Raw genomic sequence first — 24,004 nt, 5'->3', positions numbered from 1 at the left:
CATACAATTATGATACAGTTATCATATTATTATCATAAAATTATAATGCATTTAACAGTTATCATATTACCTCAATTACATATTTCTTTTGTGAGAATTCCCTTCCAGAACCGATAGCATCAAAACCAAATCCAAAACATTCAGTTCTACGCACATTAACATTACTTACAAGCTCTCCCATTCCTCCATCTTTTCCAGCAGCCTCTCCAATTCCCAAAACTTCATTTTCATTAACAATATTAACTTCTACCATACCACCAGTATCCTTCTCAACAGCCCCACTCGCAACACCAACTTCTTCATATCGCTCATCCATATTAACATCAGCAGCAACTTCACCAGTAATAATTGGAGCATTGGATTCAGCATCAATCTAAACACAGATATAAGTATAAAATTAAATTATCATCAAATTATCATATACTTATCATCATGTTATCATTAAAATAAAAAATAGTACAATATATAAAGACATTATCATATGCTTATCAAAAACTATAACAATAACAATTAAAAAAACAATAAAGCATATATAATAAACAATTTACCTTTGCATTATCAAAATCAGCAACTTGCTCAATGGATTGATCATCAGCAGGATCAACATGATCATGTACCCCAACATTAACATCAACATTCTCATTAGCTTTATCTACCTCGGAAGACTCTTGATGATAGTTATCAGAATTGTAATTCACTACACCATCCATCTCAACATCAACAGTAATATCTTGAGCATTATCATCAGCATCAGCATCAATCTAAAAAGAAATACACAAATATGTGACTGTATTATCATTAATAATTATCACACAATTATCATCACATTATCATGTCGTTATCATATATAATAGGAACTTATAAAAAAAACAAAAATTTACCTTTCCACTATCAAGACCAGAAACATTCTCAGGACCAGAAACATTCTCAGCAATGGATTGATCATGTACTTCAGCATCAATCTATAGACAGAAAAAACTTTCATTAAAAAATATCAGAAAATAACAGTATCATCATATTATCATTACAGTATCATCATATTATTATTATCAACATATTTTAAATAACATCTAACATAAATTACTATTATCATACACTTATCATTAATTAGTATACATATTTATGAAAACTACAAGTAAAAATTTACCTCTCCACCATCTAAAACAGTAACATCCTCATCATTAAATTGTTGCTCTTCATTTTCAGTTTCTTCCTTGTAAGAATTATCATTATCCTTAGAAGAACTATCACCAACATCATTATCAGAAGAATATATCTGTTCTTCTACATTTTCATCCTACATTCACAAAAAATAAAAAAACATATTATATTATAAAAAAAGAAATTATCATATATTTATCATAAAAAAACATAACATACCTCTCCAGAATTATCCTTGAAAATATCAGTTAATTTGTTGTTTTCAAAATTCACAATAGAATCATAAATCTGCTTTCGAATATCTAACTCCAAATCAGAATATTCAACACCACTGTCAAACACCAAATCTTTAAGTTCATTCACAAAATCAGAGCAAGCAGACTTAGCAACTTCCAAAATACTTTCGTCATCCGAACTGGAAGCAGCAATGAAGTGTTGATGACTGAGTCCAGTCACAATATTCTGACTTAACTCAAAATCAGTTGCTTTAATATTTGGACCAGCTTTAACCTACAATATAATATACAATATATAATATAATGATTAAAAATGCAAAAACAATTAAAAAGTAAATTAAAGCAAAATATTTATACCTTTTCAGTTGGATCATCATAAACTTTAAAATCAAAGTTCTGAATCTTTTTAATATTCTTTGGACTCCAGCGCAAAAACCGAGGAAACGCAGCAGCATTGCTCAACGAACACAAAAAATCAGGAACTGTAGTCAAGGTTTCATAAAACCAAAATTGAATGGCATGGGGGAAGCCATACAGTCGATAAAAAGTAGATTGTTTTGAAGCCTGCAGAAATGTCCAAAGCTTGTTCTTTGTAGACTGGACGAATAACTGAAATGAATATTTTCCCCACGGAAAATCATCAAAATCTGGACAGTCCAACAAGTGAATGAAACGACTGTCAACCAATGTACTTTCAAGACTGCCCAACAGAAAACATTGCACAAAATACAGCTTTGCAAACTTCACAGCATCATCATCATTATCCCAAACTGCATCATTAAACTTAGCTTCTATAACCTGACGAGTAATTCTATTATCATCGCCAAAGAATTTACCATAAAAGATTCCACCATCACAGTAATTTGAAAATCTAGACTCATCCCCACCGCAAACAAGACCACTAACCAATCCAAACTCATACAGACTAAAGCGCATGTTACGCGAACCAAAATTAAACCAAAGCTCGGACATATCTGGATAATGAACTTCCCTAAGAAGTATAGAATGTATAAGCCTAAGACTCAATACATCCTTTCCTAATCCCAGAAACACACCAAACCTACTGCTCTTGAATATAGACATTTGATCAGGACTGAGCTTGGAATTAATATTAGTTATCACATCAATCGAACAAGCCTTGCCAACTTTTCCCACGAACCGACTAGTAGGAGCAATTAACAGATCAAATTTCTGCAATAAAAAGTAATAGTATTAAAAATATGTAAACAGTAGTAAATACAAAAAATAAAATGCATTATCATAACATTATCATAACGTTATCATCACAGTATCTATCTTTTGTAATCAGATAATCATGCTTAAAAATCATAAGTTAATGTCTCAAAAAGCTATTATCATTTAATTATCATACACTTATCATAATAAAATCATACAAGTACATAAAATAATATAATCATATCAGCATTTATCAAACAAAAAAGTTACCATTATCATAATGAGATATACCAAAATCATCATATTATCTTAACAGTAGTATACAAATTACCATCAAATTATAATTCCAGCTAGAACTAAATCATAAAACTATGAGCATATTATAATAATATAAACTAACAAATGACAACACCATAAATCATATCAATTATAATCATATGGCATCTTATAAATTATCATCATATTATCATGTTAGCATTGTATCATCATATTATCAACTAATATAAAAAAACCATCATTTTGTTCAACTAAAAATATAACAGAATCATCTATTATCATCATGTTATCAACTAACATATAAAAACATTATCATAAACACTATCAGCATATTATCATAATATAAACTAACACATGACAACACCATTAATCATATCAATATAATCATATTAAAATATATATATTATCATCATATTATCATATTAGCAATGTATCATCATATTATCAGCTAACATATAAATACCATCATATTTTCAACTGATATATAATCATATAGCATACTATAAATTATCATCATATTATCATGTTAGCATTGTATCATCATATTATCAACTAACATAAAAAAAACCATCATTTTGTTCAAATAAAAATATAACAGAATCATCTATTATCATCATGTTATCAACTAACATATAAAAACACTATCAGCATATTATCATAATATAAACTAACACATGACAGCACCATTAATCATATCAACTATAATCATATTACAATATATAAATTATCATCATATTATCATATTAGCAAATGTATCATCATATTATCAACTAACATATAAATACCACCATATTTTCAACTGATGTATAACAGCCTTATATACTATCATCATGCTATCAACTAACATATAAAAACATTGTCATAACATTATCACCAAATAAAAATAATATTAAAATACCTGAAGAGAATCATCTTTATTCAAATTATCACTGCCAAGCCTTCTCATCTTAATATCTCTTTTTAATATAACAGGTTCTGCTTTTCTTTTACCAGATGAAGACTTTTTTACTGCTTTTCTCTTCACAATTGCTTTTTCCTCATTCTTACTCACAACATCTGGCTTTGACATTTTGATTCTTAAACTTTTCCGAACAGGAGTCACAACTACATTCTCCAATTGATCATCACTATCATCAGGCTTTCTCATTTGCCTTATGATTTGAGTTACAGTTTTATTTAAATCAGATTCACTCATACTGTCGATTCAACTGAAATTAAAACACAAAATCAATCATTAAAAACAACAAAAAATCAAATACAAACACATGCATGGACAAACAAAGAGCATTTTACAATACATAATCAAAATAAAACCTTAAAAAACAAAAAATCAAAACAAAAACTAAAAACAATGCCAGAAAAATTGAGAAAATTACTAAAAAACGCAAAGAACAGAGTAAGTAAACCGATAACCACTTCTTAATCAACGAAAACGAAAATCAAAGAATAAAAATCGATGAAAAACAATAATCAGTAATAAAAACAACAAAATATCAGGAAAACGAAATGCATTGACAAATAATTAAGCATTACACAAATACATAATCAAAATAAAACCTAAAACAACATAAAAAACGATTATATACCAAAATAATTGAAAACAGTGGGAAGCAATACTCACTAACGCAGATAACAGAGTAAGAACACCGATAACCACTGCTCAATCAACGAAAACGAAAATCGCAGAGCCAAAAACGAAGAAAAATGACGAACAGTAACAAGGAATATGAGAATGCGAAGAAACGAGAGGAGAGAGAATGAAATAAAGAGAGGGAATGAGATATAACTGCTCATGAAGTAAAAAAATAAATATTTGAAAGCTGAGAGTAAAAACATAAACTGTCAAGGCATAAACACAATTAAAACTGCCCAGGTGAGTAAAGACATAAATGTCCATAAAGTGAAGAGTATTTTCAATATCTTTTCCAGCATGAGGTAGGATTTCTAAATATTTTATAAATTGGAGTATATTCCCTAAATTTCTCTATTTTTTATTAGATTAGTATATTTAAAAGACTATATATTTACTTGTTGTTATATGACTATTACTTCTGTACTTTAATCTTCTTCTTTTTCAATGAAGCTATTAAACTACTACCTCCGTCCTGTAAAAATATTTTTTTCATATCAGTAATTTATTAGTTAACTTCTAATAAAATCTCATTTTTAAAAACTATATATTTTAATGGTATTTTTAATTTATTGTTTTGATAAATATTTTTAATATTTTTCTAATTAATATAAACTTCACAATGTTTATTTTATTTAAATTTAGTTAATTTAGTTTACATAAACCATTTATTTTAATTATTTCCTATGAATAAAATAAAATTTTATTCAAGAGATTTTAGTTTTATTTAGTTGTATTGTTTTTATAAACTATGCAGTTATACATAGCAAATAAGCAATATGATTCTTAATATAAAATTTCCAAATTATGTATAATATATTAATGTTCTAATATAAATAGAATATTTTCTTAAAATCATTATAATAATACTTTTAAATTTTTTTTTATCTCACTTCGCGTAATTGAGTCAGTTTCTAAAATTTGGAGGGTCAAGTTTAGATAAATTTACTTCACTATAATTTTTAAGGATAAAATTAAACCTTTTCCCTGAATTAAACGACAAATTTCTAAACGGTAATCATGGTGGGCCCCATGATAGCACACAATAGTTTCCCACTCTTGAAAGCAAACTGGATTCATAATTCGCTGCACCATATCTCACTTTAACCGAATCTTCCAATCATATCTAAACGCCCAGATCATTTTTGACCCAGATTAAATCCATCTCAACCGTTCAAAATGTGGACCCCTTTAGTGTAAAAAGTACACGTCATCACCGTTACTTTTTAAAAATTTACCAGCCACATACCTTTGGCTCTATAAATAAATAAATTAAAACCTCACCAACTGATTATTCTAAACTGTAATCACCAACCAATCAAACCACCGGAAAACTCACCGTGACGATGCGATTTGTCTCCGGCGTAGTAATTGTTCTTCTCTTAGCTCTATGCTGCGTCGTTTCATGTAGCCGAAATATCGGCGACGATGTTATCCGGTTGCCGTCGGAAGCTTCTAGATTCTTCCGTAAAAATAATGACGATGATTCTACGACCGGGACTAGATGGGCGGTTTTGATTGCTGGATCTAACGGTTACTGGAATTACCGGCACCAGGTTATAATTGCTCTTTGAATTTGAATTTTCTATAGTGTAAGGTTTTGATCATATCATATATATCAATTTTGAATTTTGGTGTTCATAGCTGAGCTTTTATTTTTTTGATGATCAAGTTTTTAGTAATTAATTTTTATTTATTTTTAAATTACAGTTAACTTTTATTTTATTTAGACGTACAAGTTTGAGCTTTTTAATTTATTTTTGGTGTGAGTGAATTGTTCTTGAGTGGTACGAAGCTAACGAAATTTCTCATATTTTAAAATCCATGCAGTATTTTTGTTAATTTCCAGTCCGTGCCATAATCCGTGGTTATGTGTAAATTTGTGTGTGTGTGACGAATTAATTTTTGTTAGCTTGGAGTCACTTGCTTATATATTTTTGTCTTGATATTGGTTATTATCATTAATTATATATATGATTTGGGTTTGTTTTCCTCAGGCTGATGTTTGTCATGCCTATCAACTCCTGAAGAAAGGCGGTTTAAAGGATGAAAATATAATTGTTTTCATGTATGATGATATTGCTGATAATGAAGAGAATCCAAGGAAAGGAATCATCATTAACAGTCCCAACGGTGAAGATGTTTACAAAGGTGTTCCAAAGGTATTTATTTTCTTTCGTTTCAAATCTTTAACGCGAGTTTCGATTTTACTATGCTTACAATAGGCTCTCTCTCTCTTATAAGCGGGTCTGTTTTCTCAACTGCAGGATTACACTGGCGAAGATGTCAATGTCAATAATTTTTTTGCTGCTATCCTTGGAAACAAAACGGCTCTTACGGGTGGCAGCGGGAAAGTTGTCGATAGTGGTCCCAACGATCATATTTTCATATATTACACTGATCATGGAGGTCCTGGAGTGCTAGGTCAGTAGCAATTGAAGTGATCTATTAATAAAATGTTGCGATGTTCATTTTATCATGGGGTGTTTACGTATTCATTGAGTTTCTCAATGATTATGAGAATTTTACAGTTTCTGTGTCTGAAAATTGGTATTTATCATTCGTATTGTTGTTTGATTATCAGGGATGCCTACCAATCCTTACCTATACGCTAATGATCTGAATGACGTCTTAAAAAAGAAGCATGCTTCTGGGACCTATAAAAGCTTGGTAAAATCACTCTCTCAAATCATAACTGAAGATATTTTTTGTCTACCTCTTTCATGCATCTTTACGAGTAGTTATATTTGCAAAACTGCAGGTGTTCTATCTTGAAGCTTGTGAATCTGGGAGTGTTTTTGAGGGCCTTCTTCCTGAAGGCCTGAATATTTATGCAACTACAGCGTCAAACGCTGTAGAGAGCAGTTGGGGAACTTACTGCCCTGGAGAGAATCCTAGTCCACCCCCAGAATATGAAACCTGTTTGGGTGACCTGTATAGTATTGCTTGGATGGAGGATAGGTAAGCAGAGTGTTATCTGTGAAATTAAATATACACACAAAAAAAATGTTTACCAAGTGAGTGGATGGTTGAAAAATAAATTAAGTTTATAGAAACATTTTTCCAATGGCTGTTTTCTTATATATATGTTCAAACCTTTTCAACAGCGATGTACACAATTTGCGGACAGAATCTTTGCACCAACAATATGAACTGGTTAGTAAATTTAGCTGCATTTTACTTTATTTATGTGGAATAAGGTCCAATGGCATTAAACTTATTTGTTTTCTCCAAAGTAACTAGTGGGGACATTCTAAATGACGCCACTTTTCTTTTTTTTATATGGTTGTGGTGTTTTACTTGCCTACAACATCATGTGGTTTTATTATACTTCATGTGCAGGTTAAAAGGAGGACCTTACCAGATAATTCTGCTTATGGGTCTCATGTCATGCAATTTGGTGACGTAGGACTTAACAAAGAATCACTCTTCATGTATATGGGCACCAATCCAGCTAATGATAACTCCAGTTTTGTGGATGAGAACTCCTTGAGGCTACCTGCAAAAGCTGTTAACCAGCGTGATGCTGATCTTGTTCATTTCTGGGATAAGGTATATTTCTCGCCTTTTTAATGTATTGTTTCTAAAATCCATGAGTTATTGTGGCAAAGTTGGAGCTGTTAAACGAGTTTAAAAGATAAAGACGATTGACCTCTTCACCTCCATAGCAAATAATGCTGCAACCTTTGAAATGCTTATATAATTATTTATAAGGTAGCTTACCTAAGTACTAGCACTAGGCTATGCTAAATGATAGGATGGAGTTCAGATCATAGACTTTCACAGCATGTTCTTATCTATAAACGAATTTATTATAATTCTCAATCTTTGCTAAAGAAGTTTAACTATAAATGCTTTTTTTTTGGGAAATTATGCATCAGCTGTGCACCATAGAGATTAGGACATGATCTTCAAGATTGTGCTGTGTTTCAGAAGCATAAACACCCACAACCTGTCAAATTTAGGTCAATTGACACCTTTGACCATGAAGACTGACAGGCTTGGGTGTAATTGACCTGAAATTGATAAGGTGTTTGTCAAAACTCCGAACTTGGACCCTTTTGATCTTTTGTGCCAAGTTGGAGGGACGAAATGAACCCTTATTGGTTTCAAAAGCAATCAACTCTTGTGCATTTTATCCATAATAATCTATAAAATTCCCTTTATGCTTTCTGCAGTACCGCAAAGCCCCAGAGGGCTCTCCTAGGAAGGTTGAAGCACAGAAGCAGGTTGTTGAAGCAATGTCTCACCGAATGCATGTAGACCACAGCGTGAAACTGATCGGGAAGCTCCTATTCGGACTTAAAAAGGCATCAGAGGTGCTGAGCGCTGTTCGTCCTGCTGGGAAACCACTTGTTGATGACTGGGATTGCCTTAAAAATTTGGTAATGCTCCTAAGTCATATCCCGTCAATGGCAGATTTGACGACAATTACAATTTTCTTTCTGAATTCTGAGAAACTGTTTCCCCTTTGTTGATTGTGCAGGTAAGGACCTTTGAGACACATTGCGGATCCATATCCCAGTACGGTATGAAACACATGCGTTCTTTTGCAAACCTTTGCAACGCTGGAATTCGCGAGGAACAGATGACCGAAGCATCAGCACAAACTTGTGCCACATTTCCATCTGGTACATGGAGCTCTCTTCACAAGGGGTTTAGTGCATGATTGAATAAAGTCTGATATTTATAGTAATAATATTTCAGTACTTTGCTTTTAGATACAGTTGTACTGTATTTTGATGATTGTCATCGTCATTGCTTCCATGTAAATAAGAATTAGAATCGCATCTACCAGATTGCATTGTAACATAAACATGTCTTCTGAATATAAGAATGTATGTTCCGACCTGTTTTATAAATGATATATCTATTTGTTCCTTAATACAATCTAATTTTGTACCATTTCGCATTTTGCCTCGTATACATAAACTCACCAAGAATCATCCTCATATTTTATTATCTGATAAAGATATCCTTATACAAAAAACCTGTAGTAGTATCTTTAGTTGTCTTCAAAGAAGGTGGTTTCTGAATGCAAAGAACATTTTTGGGGATAAAAGCAAGACAAACGCCAAGACTGAGCCAAACAGCAGTTTGATTGCATATCTAAAAGGATCATAATCAGCTTCTTCAGAGGTGCTTTTTGAGGTTACTATGGCTTCTGCCGAAGGTAGAGCTTCTATCACTGCATCTGCAAGATCTGTGATGAAGGATGAAGTGCAACCCAGAGCCGGTACACGTCCCCAATTCTCAATGCCGGATTCAAGTGCTAATTCCTTGTATTCCATGTCGATTTCTTCAAGAGTCTCTATGTGCTCACTCACAAAGCTAGAGATTCAAAGTAGTTAGTGGAAATACATTTGAACCGACATCAATCGGTCAATTACTACAACCTATGTGGCACGGAAACTTATTAAATCCTATGATTTGTAAATGCTTCTGAAACTCAATTTTTTTTTTATCCAACCTATTATAGTTAAAAACATAATTTTGTCCATGGGTGGAACTAGAATTCTAGAATGGGGGTTGTTTTGTTAAAAAAAATTGGGGGGCTAATAACCATATTTTTCAAAAAACATATATAGGGGGGCGGTCGCTACTTCAGCTGGTTGGGTCCACCCCTGGTTTTTCCGTTTCCGGTTCCCAAGTTTCCCGTTTCAACATTTTTATTTTTGTGCAACATAAATTGAAACTATCAAATAATTTGCATAAAGTAAAGTTACTATTTGCCTACCTTACTGGAACAGCTAGCAGGTTCTTCACACCTTTCTGGCCAAGCTCAACCAGAACCTCATCAGTGTAGGGTTTCAGCCATTGTACAGGCCCGACTCGGCTCTGGAAATAACAGAAATGGGAAAGCGGATAAAAAGTTAAAGCAGACCTATAAAAATAATCACGGTAATGCGGACAAGAAAAAAGAATACAAAATTAAAAGGATTGATTGCATAAAAAATCACAAACTTTAGCGTGTTTTGCAAATTTAACATAAACTTTCAATTTTGGCAAACTAATACACAAACTTTTGATTTTTGGCAATTTTAGCAACGATCAATTTTTCGTGAAAAAAATGCTGATGTGTACACCGGAATAACCACTGTTCCGGCGTCCACATCAGCATTTTTCTCTATTTATTTGAAGGAAAATTGATCGGTGCTAAAATTGCAAAAAATCTAAAGTTTGTGTATTAATTTGCCAAAATTGAAAGTTTATGTTAAATTTGCAAAACACGCTAAAGTTTATGATTACGCCATTAAGCCAAATTAAAATTGCCATAGGACAAGGTTATCATTATCAAAAGTGAACAAAACTAGAAGCCATAAGCTATGAACTTAAATAACGCAACCAACCTGATAAGCAAGAGTATGGTCATTGTCAAATCCTCTAGCTTTTAGTTCCTGCATGATTAGGTCGATACAGTCCTCCATCTGATCTCTGTACGGATCTCCTGCATTCTCCACATAACTCACTGGCACTCCATGTGCACTGAAGAATATCGTGACCTGAAATTTCACATACGAAAAAAAGATTTATCTCCATAGTCAAAATTAAAACATGCAAAATAAACCTCTGCAACAGTTATATTAACCTCTTCTGGATTAGAAAACTGCTTTAACTCTGTTCCGATCAAGTCAGCCATAGAATTAACGTAACCTTCTCTCTGATACCATGACCGTATAATGCAAACAGGCATTCTTGATAGATATGTGTCTTTTCTGCAAGATCACTCACATCAAGAGAGTTGAAAAATGTCAAGAATGAAATAACAATTGGCTAATTTTACTCGGATATAATACCTGAACATATCTTCAAGAACACGGAGGCTTGACCCTGTTGTGGAGATGGAGAACTGTGGATAAAGTGGCAGCACGACAAGCTTGGTTATCCTGTCCTTCTTGATCTTCCCGATACAACAACATAAAAAAAACTATAAATTTGCAAGATAATAAAACCAGCTCATGAAATTCACAATGTACTTTAAAAGACATGCCAATTCAGTAGATGTTTAAAAGTCTCACCTGATGAATTGCCTCCTCAGTAAATGGGTACCAATACCGCATTCCTACATAAACATTTGTAGACATACCCTTTGCTTCCAAGGCCATTTTAATCGCATTAGCCTGCGCCAACAACGACAACAGAACATCAACTGGGCTGAACGAATAACATAACTAAAAAAACATTTCAGCAACTTGCATTTTACCTGCTCGTCGGTTATTTTACGCAAAGGCGATCCCCCTCCAATCGCAGCATACCCTTCTTTACTCTTAGGAGCACGAAGAACAGAAATTAACTGCGCCAAAGGCCGCTGAAGAAACCGAAACAGCCTCGGAAGTCTTATGATATCCTGTTATAAATACTATTAGTACAACGCCAAACAAAACTAAAAATTGATCAAAACAGAATCAAATAGGGGAGAACTAGCATACAGGATCAGCAAACAAATTGAACAAAAATGGCTGCACATCATGAAGTGTTTCTGGCCCTCCAAGATTCAAAAGCAGCACACCAATTTTTTCTTCCATTGCTTGTGAATGAGATTCACCAAATTCCTCAGTAATTGGCAACACTCCAGCTGAGGCGGCATAAAATATTTGTGGGTTGTGATCTCTTTTTTGAGCTGAACTGAGTGGATTTGATGCTCCATTGATGGAAATGGATTTAGCAGTTGAATTACAACTTGAAAACAAAACTGATCGTGAAACTTGTTTATCAAGATTCTGTAATTCCCCAGAGGAACGGCGGCAAGATACAGATGGGATGAGCCTGGACGGAGATTTTGCCCTATAAAAACAAGAGTATATATTTTAACGAGATCATATAAGAAAAAACATCATCGATTGATCCAAGAATCCAAATGAAAATTAAAATAAAAAATCAAATAAATTCAAAGCTTACAATTTATGATTGGAAGCAGAGAGATTCAACTGATGAGGAACCGAAGCGGCCACCATGGTTTCGATTCTTCTTTAATATATAAAATTGAAAGGCAAAGTCAAGAAAAAATTGAAATAAAACTGGAGAAGAAGATGTGATTTTTAATTGTTTGTTTGGAATTAGTTAGAAAGTCAAATATATAATACGTGTTCAAAGTTGGTGGGTATAGCGTAGTAGTTCCTCCACCATATTTGGTAAGTTTTATTTATTTTTCCTTTTAGCGACCAATATAGAAACAGTGACGACAAAAAAAACCCCCTAAAAGAAAATATAAAAGTACACGCAGCTGAACAGTCGTTGTCTTTGACTTGCCCAGTTCTTCATTTTCCGATCGGCCCCAACAAAGAAAATATACACCGCTGCTGTCTTATCGAGCGGCGCTTTACAAATCTGTAAGTAAAGTAAATGTTTCGTGCTGTGCGTCCGCTACTTGTTTGATGAAATGCCGCACTGAAATGTAATTATACTGTCTAGGTTTTATGTTACTTAATTATGATCTATAGGCGCATCCATAAGTTTCTGGTTGGTTCAAATTATTACCATTTGTCCGAGATTAATGGAGCCGTCCCGTTGCATTTGATGTTTTGTTGTCATTATCACTCCCATGGAGAAGCTTTGCCTTTAAAATGGTATGAGAAAGCATACCCAACTATTGTGAAATTGACTCATGAGTTACAGAATGTGGATTTGATTGATGGGAGGATGGTTAATGTTAATGATGGCTCTGTCGTTATGGATGATTGTGTTGCGGAAAAAATGCACGCGTTGAAGTCGCTTGCACGAGTTTTTATTGGATCCCCGGTGGTTCAGAGAAATCTAAGGGAAAGTATGAAACCATTGTCAGCCAACCCGGTTGATTGTTTTCGTGAATTAAGCGAAAGAGAGCCTATAGTTGTGAATTCACTCACCAAGATTAGTAATTTCCTCAATGTATCTGCGCAACAGAGGAAGGTGGTTCGCCATACGATATGCCCTCAGGTAACTCAGCATCGGATATGGACGGGTGCGCTTAAGGAGACACTGAATGGTTTGAAGTCGGATATGGACTCCTTGTGCTATAAACATTCCGGAAAAGAGAATGATAACATAGCGCAGCAGATAGTTTCTAGCTGTTTGAAGTTCTTAGCTGATGTTGACAATTCAGAACATGGCTGCACTTCATGGACGCGTATCAGAACCTCTAAAAGTGTTGAATCTCATTGTTCTGGTAAGTGGGAAGATCTTCTTGAAATGTTTAATGATCTCATCCGTTGTTTGGCAAGTAAGCAAGAATTACTTTATCATTTTGGGAAACTTGAGGTAATGAAAGAAGGTTTGTCTCAGATTAAGGATTTGCTGGTTGATAAGGGTATTGGATTTAAGGAGGTACGGTATCAAGAAGGACTGGTGCAGAAGCAGCTTTCCAAGACGCTCGGTCACTCCTCACGTTGTTTGTTCACACTTTTATCGTATTACCTATATGGATATGTTAGGGACATTGAAATTGACTTATGTGGTGGAATTTATGGTGGTGGTGATGGGACTCAATTTTGTTTGTGTATGGGAAGGATTTTGACTTTGGATGAAGAGAATATGGTTAGGAGTGGGCTTAAGCAGTTGGACAGAGCTCTTGGACTATACAAGTTTATATGGGAAACGTCAGGGATGAAAGGGGTTCTGGAATTGCAAGGCCATCTGTGGTGTGTTGGGGCTAAGGAGAGGACACTCACATACAAAGGAAACTTATTCTTTGTTCATGGTATCAGTTTATGACAAAAATGGTAATAAAGAACTAAACCAGTTTCAAGTTCGTGAATTGATCATATCGCTCCAAGCTGAAAGTTATAGAGTTGTTCCCATTATTATTACTTTTCTATCGAACTTTTTAATACAGATCAATCCTTAATTCCAGAGCACTCATCTCTATGTATTGCTTAAAATGAAAAGCCTGTTCATTGTACAAGGATGTTCTGCTCTTGCTTTGTTAGATGGTTTCCAAACATGTCATAAAGCTTTGCATAAATCACATGAGCTTCTGCAACTAAAAGTAGGTTAAATAAGGAGAGTTTTGTTGATTCCACTTCAACTTTCTTTAATTGACTATTATATTAGTTATTTGCAAGTTAAACTGTATTAATGTTATCATTGTTTGTTTCCCCCTTTTTCATATGTGAACGCAGCTCTATGGCGACGTTATAACTGAGTAGATTCTACATGGTAACAGTAGCATGGGAAAAATACAAAAATCAATCACTCGTAAAGGAAACAAATAAACGAAGCTTGCATAGAGGAAAAATGGTGATCAAAGATTGGCTGAGAGATAAATAATGGTACCATAAGATTCATATGAATACAAGAAAGCAAGTGGAATGATACATTACTTGACCTGTAAAATGGAACACACAGCCTGTATGAAAGTGAGCACAAGAAGAATAACTGCTGCAATGACAGAAATGGCCGCCCATGGAGTATTGAAGTAATTATGTTTTAGTGTCGCCTTCCACTTATGCCAACGGACTTTGCAGTAGTCATTAAGGTCTCCGCAGAGGCGAGAATAGTAGAACACTTCGGAATCATATAGTAGTTCTTTGGCAAGGTTGTTAAAAAGCATTGAAGCTTCTGCATTGTCAGCCAGCATGATTTTCATAATTCCGTACTTAACCAGTAATTCCACATCATTAGGAGTGTTTATAAGGGTATCCATGAACACAATGTAGTCACTAATGTATGAAACTTCACAATGGCACTGCTCAAGTGCGATAAGATTCCGGAAAAGGACTTCTGTTATCTCAGTCACCCTTATGAAGGGTATTTCCAGAACGCCATCAGAAAATTGTATGTCCAGTAAGTGTGCTGTTGATGCTACCTTAAATTTGACTCCAGCTTCATGCAGCTCAGTTAAGCTTCTAGTCACTTCAAACTTCACTCCCCATTTCGATAGCTGCCTTGGTTTTATGGGTCTAAGCCGGAGTCTGAGGAAGTCTACAAAATGCTTTACTTCTGAGCTTTCCACAGATTGGGGAGCACGTTTTAGTCGCACATAGCATTCGAAGTAGGCATGGGTTAGGTCAAGAATGGAAGGCCACCGAATTGAACTAGAAGGAGCTTTGCTATTGGCAAAGTCCAAGACATGTCCAAGAATAAAGTAGGGAAGCTGATTTTCAATCAACAACATGTCGCGATATATGTCAAACATAAGGTTGGATCTATTGTATATTGATTCAATAGCACATGTTAACTTAGGAAAAGCTGTTCCCAATAAAATATCAATGATGAAGGTGGCATCGACAATCATTATCTGCACAAATTCATCGCTGGTCATCTCAATGGTATCAGCATAACAGTTTCGTGCCATTTCTTCGCTGTCTTTTATGATTTGTACCAGATCATCCAAGTTGACATTGGTCTGCTTCAGAAAATTCTGCAAATGCCTCCATTTGTGCTCTTCCATAGCTTTCAAGTCACCCTTGCCATGGTGAAAAGGACCAATTGAAACTAGTCGAGGGGTGTACGCGTACTCATTTACATCTCGGAATTTTTTGGGAACTCTATAAATACAGCGTTCTGAGGATACAACAGATAAATTTTCCAACCTGCTTTTCATAGAGGTTAGCAACAGACTGGCTTGTGGATATTCAAAATCACTTGAGACATTGTTGGCCATTTCTCTTGTAACCTCCTCCATCAGATCCAGATCAGAATGCAGCAAGAGTTGAGTTCGGCGAGATAGGATATGAGACTGAAGGAAGTACATGAGATGAGACAGATTGAAATGAACCTGTTCTCAAGCTTTTATGCTTCTGTTTAAATCTGATTCTAGCATTTTCTTTTCTTTTTTCTGGGTCTACTTACCCAAATAATTCTCAACTTTAGTTTTTTCTGGCCATTTATTGACGATGAAATTACACACAACACTGTACTTTAATAAAGTATTCTCAATAATAAATACTCTGTAAAGAAATGTTTGCAACACTGTCTCTCTTTTTCTTTTTCTAAAAAATGATTCTCTTCACCTTTTTTTGGGTTTCAAAATCTAAAGTACAGTGTACATCAATTGAAACAAAGAAAAAATCAAAAAAAAACGAACAATTGATCTGCTAAGAAAACGAACAATTCATCTTTCTTTAATGGATTTTGTCATATTAGTTATTTGCAAGTTAAACTGTATTAACTGTTATCTTTGTTTCTCCCTTTTTCATATGTGGATGCAGCTGTATGGCGACATTAGAACCGAGTAGATTCTACATGGTAACAGTCGTATGGGAAAAATACAAAAAACAATCACTCGTAAAGGAAACAAACAAACAAAGCTTGCAACAGAGGGAAAATGGTGATCAAAGATTGGCTGAGAGTTAAATGATGGTAACATATGATTCATATGAACACACGAAAGCAAGTGGAACGATACATTACTTGACTTGTAAAATGGAACACACAGCCTGTATGAAAGTGAGCACAAGAAGGATAACTGCTGCAATGACAGAAATGGCCGCCCATGGAGTATTGAAGTAATTATGTTTCAGTGTCGCCTTCCACTTATGCCAACGGACTTTGCAGTAGTCATTAAGGTCTTCGCAGAGGCGAGAATAGTAGAACACTTCGGAATCATATAGTATTTCTTTGGCAAGGTTGTTGAAAAGCATTGAAGCTTCTGCATTGTCAGCCAGCATGATCTTCATAATTCCGTACTTAACCAGTAATTCCACATCCTGAGGAGTGTTTATAAGGCTATCCATGATCACAATGTAGTCACTTATGTATGAAACTTCACAATGGCACTGCTCTAATGCAATAAGATTCCGGAAAAGTGCATCGGTTATCTCACTCACCCTTATGAAGGGTATTTCCAGTACGCCATCAATGAATTGTATGTCCAGTAAGTGTCTTGTTGATGCTACCTTAAATTTGACTCCAGCTTCACGCAGCTCAGTTAAGCTTCTAGTCACTTCAAATTTTTGTCTCTCTTTTGGTTGCTGTCTTGGTTTTATGGGTCGATGCCAGAGTCTGAGGAAGTCAACAAAATGCTTTACTTCCGAGCTTTTCGTAGATTGGGGAGCATATTCTAGTTGCACATAGCAACCGAAGTAGGCATAAGTTAGGTCAAGAATGGAAGGCCACCGGCTTGAACTAGAAGGAGCTTTGGTTTTGGCAAAGTCCAAGACATCTCCAAGAATAAAGTAGGGAAGCTGATTTTCAATCAACAACATGTCGCGATATATGTCAAACATAAGGCTGGATCTATCATAAATTGATTCAATAGCGAATGTTAACTCAGGAAAAGCTCTTCCCAACAATATGTCAATGATGAAGGTAGCGTCAACGATCATTATCTGCACAAATTCATCGCTGGTCATCTCAATGGTCTCAGCATAACAGTTCCGCGCCCTTTCCTCGCGATCTGTTATGAATTTTACCAGTTCATCCAAGTTGACCTTCGTCTGCTTCAGAAAATTCTGCAAATGCCTCCATTTATGCTCTTCCATAGCTTTCAAGTCAGCCTTGCCATGGTGAAAAGGACCAATTGAAACTAGTCGAGGTGTGTAGGCATACTCATTTACATCTCGGATTCTTTTGGGAACTCTGTAAATACAGCGTTCTGAAGATACAGGAGATAGATTTTCCAACCTGCCTTTCATAGAGGTTAACAAAAGACTCGCAGTTGGATTGTCAATATCAATTGACACGCCATCACCATTGGTCGCTTCTGTTGGAATCTCCATCAGAACCAGATCAGAATGCAGCAAGAGTTGACTTAGTCTAGAACGCGAGATGGAAGATGAAAACAGAAGGAAGTAGATGAGACGAGACAGGCGGACGTAGACCGAAACCAGTTAGCTTTGCAGAGAAGATCTCAAGGTTTGTGCTCTGATCCTAGCATTTTTCCGTCTCTAAAATGCCTATGGAAACATGAATAAGTCTCCCAAGTCAATGCTATTGAGCCCAATCATTTTATGAAGTCTTTTTCTAATAGCTGGTGTTTTGTCTTATTAAATGACAAGTTGTTGGAACCGCGATTTACATATTGAATTTGGCAAATCAAGAAATAAATAAGCTTCAGAACTTGTTCCAATGAATCACTAGCTGAAGTATTCTTATGGTTCGATTTCGCAGTAATTAGTTAAGTACTTGATATAAAATATTATGATAACTAACACAATGTCAACTAAACTAATATATTTTATTTTATTTTTGTTATAATTGGAAAAGATTTTAGGATTTTAGATACATTTTCGTTAATGTGAATCTACATTTGTAATCATCTGTTTCTTGAAATGAACGAAACGAATGCAAATTTTGAAATCCAGTAGCCATTGGATAATCAACTCATATCATAAATTTTTCATTCCTTCTCTTCAACATTTCCAAAAAGATTAAAAAAAGCATCTCCATCGAAATCTATTTTACCCGATCAATACATCAGGGAGCCTACTAACTACCCTTGCAAAATAATAGCGCAAAAACACGTACAAATTTTATCTTCGAACTCAACAACAATGAGAAGTCCTGACAAACAAGCAAAACTATTCCGTACCAAAGGTGATCAGCTCATTTCAGCTTAGATTTTGAGGAGCTCTTCAGAGGCTTTGCAACAGGTTGAGGAGGAGGTTTTCTGGTAACTTTGTTCACGTTATACTTTACAGATGAGAATGCACAGATCACAGCAAGCGCAATCGTTGGGTAAACATAGACAGCTTTAGAAGGGTCTGTATTCGCCGGCTTTCCTAAAATACCTTCCTTGACAAGGCCCCAAATTACCAAAAGCGTTCCAAACATGCTCATCCTCCCAGGTTTTAGAATGCCCACGAGTGCTCCTGCTACAGAAAAATAGCTTCCTGCAAGGACCTGAATAAAGAGTGACGGAGGTACATAAGAGAAACTGATAAAATCAACAGAAGAAGCTGGCCAGAATAATAGTCTAAACATATAAAAACTCACGGGCATATTAAGAGGCCATTCAACTCGTGCTGAAAACCGTATTACCAAATACCAACTATACCAAGACTAAACAGAAGGATGAATTTGCCCCTTAACAACAAGTAACTGCTGCATTTTGAAGTTTAGGATCAAGCTTTTCCATAAGAGCAGTTTACAAAAATGCAAGGACTTCAATAAAAGTAGGTCTGGTGTCATCTGTTTTCAGATTCTTTAGAACTTACGTTTGACAATCAACTGATTACTTCTAAAATTTTCAGTTTCTTGACTTTAAGAAAATAATTTCCACTAAGCTTTGAAGCATTCTTTAAAGACGATAATCAGAAAACTAGAATATAAAGCCACCAAGAAGCCAAAATTGCATTCTTGAAATATATTTAAGATTGTTTAGAACTTATGTTCAAAGATCAACTAATGCATTTTCTTGACTTTACCCTGAAAAAAATAAGGAAATGAGTTTCCCTTACAATAATTAGATATCTTGAATTTAAAGCCATCAAGAAGTCAAAACTTCATTCTTCAAATAAATTCAAGATTGTGTTAGAGCTTATGTTTGAAAATCAACCGAGTAATTTAAGACTCTCAGTTTCTTGACTTCACCCTGAATAAACAAGAATATGAGTTTCCATAAGCTTTCAAGCACTCTTTAAAGACAAAAATAATCAGATAACCAGAACATAAAGCCATCAAGAAGTTACAATTGCATTCTCAGAATAAACAAAACATACTTTTGAGATCATTAAGAAAAAGATATCATAAGTCGAAGAGAATAAAGAACCTCTAAGCGCTGGAGATCGGTTACAGCAGGGGCTTCTGTAGCATTGGTCAAGTTATAGACATCCAAGAGGTTATCCCAGCTCGGAACAGTCATGTTTCTGACAAGTCCGTTTACGACGGCTCCGGGGTAAAGAAGAGCTTTGACTACAGGGACAGGGAAGATATCACTTGCAATCAATTGAGAAGATGTGACATGAATTGGTGTCGAGCACATGCCAGATCTACAAGGGATCCTGCATATTCACAAATCGAAAATCGATCAGTTTGACAGTTATAATTCCATTGCTAATGCTATTGCCACAAAATTCAGAGGCAAGAACTATAACTTGAGTTACTTGATAAATAAAATTAACAAGGTTCAGTACTTAAGTAACTTGAAAATAAAATTAGTGGTCGTTAATTCTACAGTTGGGTAATAGAAGAGTTAAATTAAATGATGAAAATTCTAGTATACCTGAAAAGAGGGACCTGAAGAATGATGAGGAAGAAATAGATTCGAGAAGCTATTGATGGCAGATTTGTCACCCATCCTCTCGACGACGCTGCCGTTCTCGGTGCTGTTGCTGCCGTTCTCGCTGATGTTGCCGCCGATTTCGTCGCTGTTGCTGTTGCTGTTGCTCTCGTCGCCATTAATCGAATTATTCACAACGACAAAAAAGTATGGATCTGGTGCTTATTTGATTTATGAATGCTTGCTGCAACTTCTCCTCATTATTATTATTATTGCCAATTATTATATTTTTGTTTAGATCACCAAAACTAAAACGCTGCCGTTTTAGACGAGGCGAAGATGTTTTTGTTTTTTCTTGCATAAACCCTGTTCTCTGTAGAATTATCGGAGAAAAAATGGCGTTGGCTTTATCATCGTCGCTGAAAGCTTTCGCCTCTCCACAGAGCTGGCCGTCTTTTCAAACTAATCGATTCGTCGCCGGAAACCTAAGGCCGTACAGTCTATTGCTCCCACGTCACTCTCTTTCTACTTCTCTACTCGCTTTCTCTCGCCGGCGAAGTCGGAACTCTGACGTCTCTCCGTCTTCTGATTCGAAGAAGAAAAAAAAGGTAGGCAGGAATTAAGTGATTTTGGCTTAATTTTGAAGCAAGAGAAATGAAATTAATTATGTAATTGAATTATGGCAGAAAAATTCAAGTAAGGAGGATGAAGATGAGGATGCATTTGAGGCGCTCTTCAACATGCTGGAAGAAGACCTAAAAAATGATAAATCATTCGGAAGTGATGAAGATGACGAAGACATAAGTGAAGAGGATTTCGAACAACTTCAACGCGAGTTAGAGGCTGTGCTAGGAATTGGTGAGGATGATGACGATGTCGTGGATGTTGAATTACAGAGCTCGGACGCAACTGATACGAAACACGATAACGATGACGATGACGTGGATGAGGAGGAGGAGGAAGTACCAGTAAAGCTGAAGAACTGGCAAATGCGAAGGTTAGCTCGTGTTTTAAAGAATGGTCGCCGGAAAACTAGTGTGAGCTTCTTACATCTCTTATCCTTAATTAATGAAAGTTTGAGAAATAGTAAAGTTTCTGAATTTGATTTATTTTTGGTGTTGTAGATTAAGAGTCTTGCTGCTGAGCTTTGTCTTGATAGGGCTGTTGTTCTTGAGTTGCTTCGCGATCCCCCTCCGAATCTTGTTATGTTGAGTGCTGGTTTGCGTGATGAGCCAGAACCAGCGCCGCTATTGCCGGAAGCTAAACCGATTGAAATTACTCCGGTGGAGATAACGACAGTGGAGGATGTGAAGTCTGATGGTGACAAAAAATTGCCAGTTCATGTTATGAGGGAGAGCTGGTCTGCTCATAAAAGAATTAAGAAAGTACATCTTGAAACTCTTGAAAGAGTATATAGAAGATCAAAGAGACCCACTGTAAGTGTTAGTACAACATTTTGTTATACTTATATAACAGCTTTTATGATAGGAAAGTGTGAATCTTAGTTGTATGTTCTTATTGCAATGTGTGCTTTCATTAAATGATTTGTTTGGCAAAAGTTAGTACTTAGTATCATAAACAGATTTCATTAGCTGACCATGTTAATTACACGAATTCATGCCGATCCTTGGAAAACTGTTAGATTTCTTCAATTTCGAACAAATAAGGTTCTGGGGTTTGTGTGTTTTCTATGGGTTTCCAAATCACTAAGCTGTTGTGAACTTACTGTTGTTTCTTGGGAAATTGCAGAAAATACTCCGTTTTTTTAAAATATTTGTAAAAATACTCCATTTTTGAAAATTTATTTTTTTACCTTTTTTTCGAAAATTTATTTTTTTACTCTGAATTTGTAAAAATACTCTTTTTTTTTTAAAACTACTGTTCAAAAATGTCAATTATAAACTTTTTGAAACCGTTTGAAACTCTATTTGAAACTGTATTTTAAAACGGTTTCAAGTTATTTTTCGAATACAGTAAACCCTCTAATAATTAATATTCTATAAATTAATAATTCTAATAATTAATAAAAATTTAGGGAACCAATTTGAATATTACGTCTTATAAAGTATTCTATAAATTAATAATTCTAATAATTAATAAATTTTCAGTCCACCATGTATATTAATTATCAGAGGGTCGACTGTACAATTATACTAGGGTTTCAAACGGTTTGAAACTGTGGAGTAAAAAAATAAATATTTAAATTTTTTAAGTACGTTTGCAAACTTTCAGTTTATGAGTTAAATTTTGCAAATATTTTTAGTTTTTTAGGTATTTGCTAAATTTCCCTTGTTTCTTTCTACAATTTTTTTTTCATGCATGTGGTATACCAACCTCGATGAACTATTGTTGCTATGTGAAACCAAGGATCTGAAGTTTTGATGTGTATTGAACAAGCTCATTGAATTACTATTAAAAGAGTATTTGTTATCTAATTTTGTCTATGTGCTTACCAAAATGCAGAATGCAATGGTTAGCAGCATTGTTCAAGTGACAAATCTGCCTCGGAAAAAAGTGGTTAAATGGTTCGAAGATAAACGCAATGAAGATGAGGTTCCTGAAACACATCTCCCATATCAAAGGTCTGATCCTGAAGCTGTCTCTTCATGTTGAAATTATCTGTATATTTGTCGTTTATCAGATGGTGGAAACTGGGAGAACTCGTATAATATTCCGTGTTCTTAGATGAGTTAAATGTTTTCTTTTTGACGAAGCTCTTTAGTATCTACTTCTCTGTACACATTTCAGGTACCGTCAATGAAAATTTCTTGGATTTGGTAGATCCTTTATTAAATATATTGACTTAATTTTTGTAATATTCATGACATATGCCAAATTTTAAAACCTATGGAAACTCTAATGAAGATGTTAAAACATAATAATATTCCATATGATGACCTTTTTCCTTAGTCCTTCCCTCAGGCATTTTTCCTGTCTTCCTCTCTGTATATATATATGCTTGGGGCATTCATTTTTGTACACAGCTTTACAAACCGTTAAAACGAGGGAGACCGACTCACTCGTGACAGGCTCAAGAGCATGGCAACTTTGCAAAGGTCGAGTAAGGTTTTCCGGAGGCAAGGTTCATCGGGAGAAATATGGGACGGAAGTTTTTCGTTAGGAGATGATAAGACAGATTACAAAGAGCTAAGACCATGCCAAAGCGGTTCGAACATTAGAAACATGGATTGTAGCAGCAGCTCCATTGCTGCACCAAGTTCTTGTCCTCGCAGCTTGTCAACGCCGGCAATGAAGCAAACTTCTTGTAAAGGCTCTGCCATCGAAAACCATTCGGGTTTACCCATTCTGAAATCCCGGTCGGGAAGTAGAAATCTGCTTTTAGGGATACTTTCCGGTCACAAGTAGTGATTTTATTCTGTAATCATAGGCATGTTGTTGTTGTTGCTGCTGCTGCTTTCATTTATTTATTTCATACTTTTTTTATTA

The 24,004-nt window shown here is 34.9% G+C and overlaps 9 protein-coding genes across 11 annotated transcripts; 3 read left to right on the top strand and 6 right to left on the bottom strand.

Moving 5' to 3' along the window:
• Positions 1–15: 15 nt before the first annotated feature.
• Positions 16–1,301, bottom strand: LOC130015186 (uncharacterized). The gene is made up of 4 exons (XM_056104894.1): positions 1,148–1,301; positions 882–962; positions 549–761; positions 16–373 (listed from the first exon to the last, which is right to left on the bottom strand). The coding sequence occupies exons 3-4, from the start codon at positions 708–710 to the stop codon at positions 62–64; spliced, it is 474 nt and encodes a 157-aa protein (XP_055960869.1). The 5' UTR covers positions 711–761; positions 882–962; positions 1,148–1,301; the 3' UTR covers positions 16–61.
• Positions 757–4,616, bottom strand: LOC130015131 (uncharacterized). The gene is made up of 6 exons (XM_056104704.1): positions 3,748–4,616; positions 1,755–2,588; positions 1,381–1,671; positions 1,148–1,297; positions 872–962; positions 757–761 (listed from the first exon to the last, which is right to left on the bottom strand). Exons 1-6 carry the CDS (start codon positions 4,042–4,044, stop codon positions 757–759), a joined length of 1,668 nt encoding a protein of 555 aa, XP_055960679.1. The 5' UTR covers positions 4,045–4,616.
• A 1,151-nt stretch (positions 4,617–5,767) lies between these two features.
• Positions 5,768–9,341, top strand: LOC126669677 (vacuolar-processing enzyme). The gene is made up of 9 exons (XM_050363208.2): positions 5,768–6,035; positions 6,477–6,641; positions 6,747–6,903; positions 7,064–7,149; positions 7,241–7,440; positions 7,587–7,635; positions 7,822–8,031; positions 8,658–8,864; positions 8,966–9,341. Exons 1-9 carry the CDS (start codon positions 5,826–5,828, stop codon positions 9,146–9,148), a joined length of 1,467 nt encoding a protein of 488 aa, XP_050219165.1. The 5' UTR covers positions 5,768–5,825; the 3' UTR covers positions 9,149–9,341.
• A 71-nt stretch (positions 9,342–9,412) lies between these two features.
• Positions 9,413–12,527, bottom strand: LOC126669678 (ferrochelatase-2, chloroplastic-like). Its single transcript, XM_050363209.2, has 9 exons — positions 12,379–12,527; positions 11,910–12,264; positions 11,684–11,827; positions 11,499–11,600; positions 11,277–11,380; positions 11,069–11,195; positions 10,830–10,982; positions 10,217–10,317; positions 9,413–9,810 (listed from the first exon to the last, which is right to left on the bottom strand). Exons 1-9 carry the CDS (start codon positions 12,432–12,434, stop codon positions 9,495–9,497), a joined length of 1,458 nt encoding a protein of 485 aa, XP_050219166.1. The 5' UTR covers positions 12,435–12,527; the 3' UTR covers positions 9,413–9,494.
• A 107-nt stretch (positions 12,528–12,634) lies between these two features.
• Positions 12,635–16,231, top strand: LOC126669682 (uncharacterized). 2 transcript variants are annotated; one of them, XM_056104456.1, is made up of 2 exons: positions 12,635–14,177; positions 14,577–16,231. In XM_056104456.1, exon 1 carries the CDS (start codon positions 12,910–12,912, stop codon positions 14,167–14,169), a length of 1,260 nt encoding a protein of 419 aa, XP_055960431.1. In that variant the 5' UTR covers positions 12,635–12,909; the 3' UTR covers positions 14,170–14,177; positions 14,577–16,231. The 2 variants fall into 2 exon arrangements, 1 of the variants encoding a protein (XP_055960431.1); XR_008790049.1 differs by having other exon boundaries at positions 12,638–14,443.
• Positions 14,693–16,150, bottom strand: LOC126669680 (putative UPF0481 protein At3g02645). The gene has a single exon (XM_050363211.1). The coding sequence runs from the start codon at positions 16,148–16,150 to the stop codon at positions 14,774–14,776; it is 1,377 nt and encodes a 458-aa protein (XP_050219168.1). The 3' UTR covers positions 14,693–14,773.
• A 484-nt stretch (positions 16,232–16,715) lies between the features above and the next one.
• Positions 16,716–18,116, bottom strand: LOC126669681 (UPF0481 protein At3g47200). Its single transcript, XM_050363212.1, has one exon. It carries the CDS (start codon positions 18,114–18,116, stop codon positions 16,806–16,808), a length of 1,311 nt encoding a protein of 436 aa, XP_050219169.1. The 3' UTR covers positions 16,716–16,805.
• Positions 18,117–18,707: 591 nt separating this feature from the next.
• Positions 18,708–20,736, bottom strand: LOC126669683 (uncharacterized). Its single transcript, XM_050363215.1, has 3 exons — positions 20,561–20,736; positions 20,108–20,339; positions 18,708–19,239 (listed from the first exon to the last, which is right to left on the bottom strand). The coding sequence occupies exons 1-3, from the start codon at positions 20,734–20,736 to the stop codon at positions 18,943–18,945; spliced, it is 705 nt and encodes a 234-aa protein (XP_050219172.1). The 3' UTR covers positions 18,708–18,942.
• Positions 20,737–20,790: 54 nt separating this feature from the next.
• LOC126669676 (protein OVEREXPRESSOR OF CATIONIC PEROXIDASE 3) lies at positions 20,791–24,004 on the top strand. Of its 2 annotated transcripts, none has more exons than XM_050363202.2 (5): positions 20,791–21,165; positions 21,244–21,594; positions 21,682–21,993; positions 23,021–23,139; positions 23,587–24,004. In XM_050363202.2, exons 1-5 carry the CDS (start codon positions 20,791–20,793, stop codon positions 23,921–23,923), a joined length of 1,494 nt encoding a protein of 497 aa, XP_050219159.1. In that variant the 3' UTR covers positions 23,924–24,004. The 2 variants fall into 2 exon arrangements, with proteins under 2 accessions (XP_050219159.1, XP_050219163.1); XM_050363206.2 differs by lacking the exon at positions 23,587–24,004 and adding an exon at positions 23,306–23,351.

The sequence above is a fragment of the Mercurialis annua genome, linkage group LG2 (genome assembly GCF_937616625.2).
Source record: "Mercurialis annua linkage group LG2, ddMerAnnu1.2, whole genome shotgun sequence".
Classification (NCBI taxonomy): domain Eukaryota; kingdom Viridiplantae; phylum Streptophyta; class Magnoliopsida; order Malpighiales; family Euphorbiaceae; genus Mercurialis; species Mercurialis annua.
Note: the sequence above shows the minus strand (reverse complement) of the source record. Positions and strands in the feature narration are given on the sequence as shown.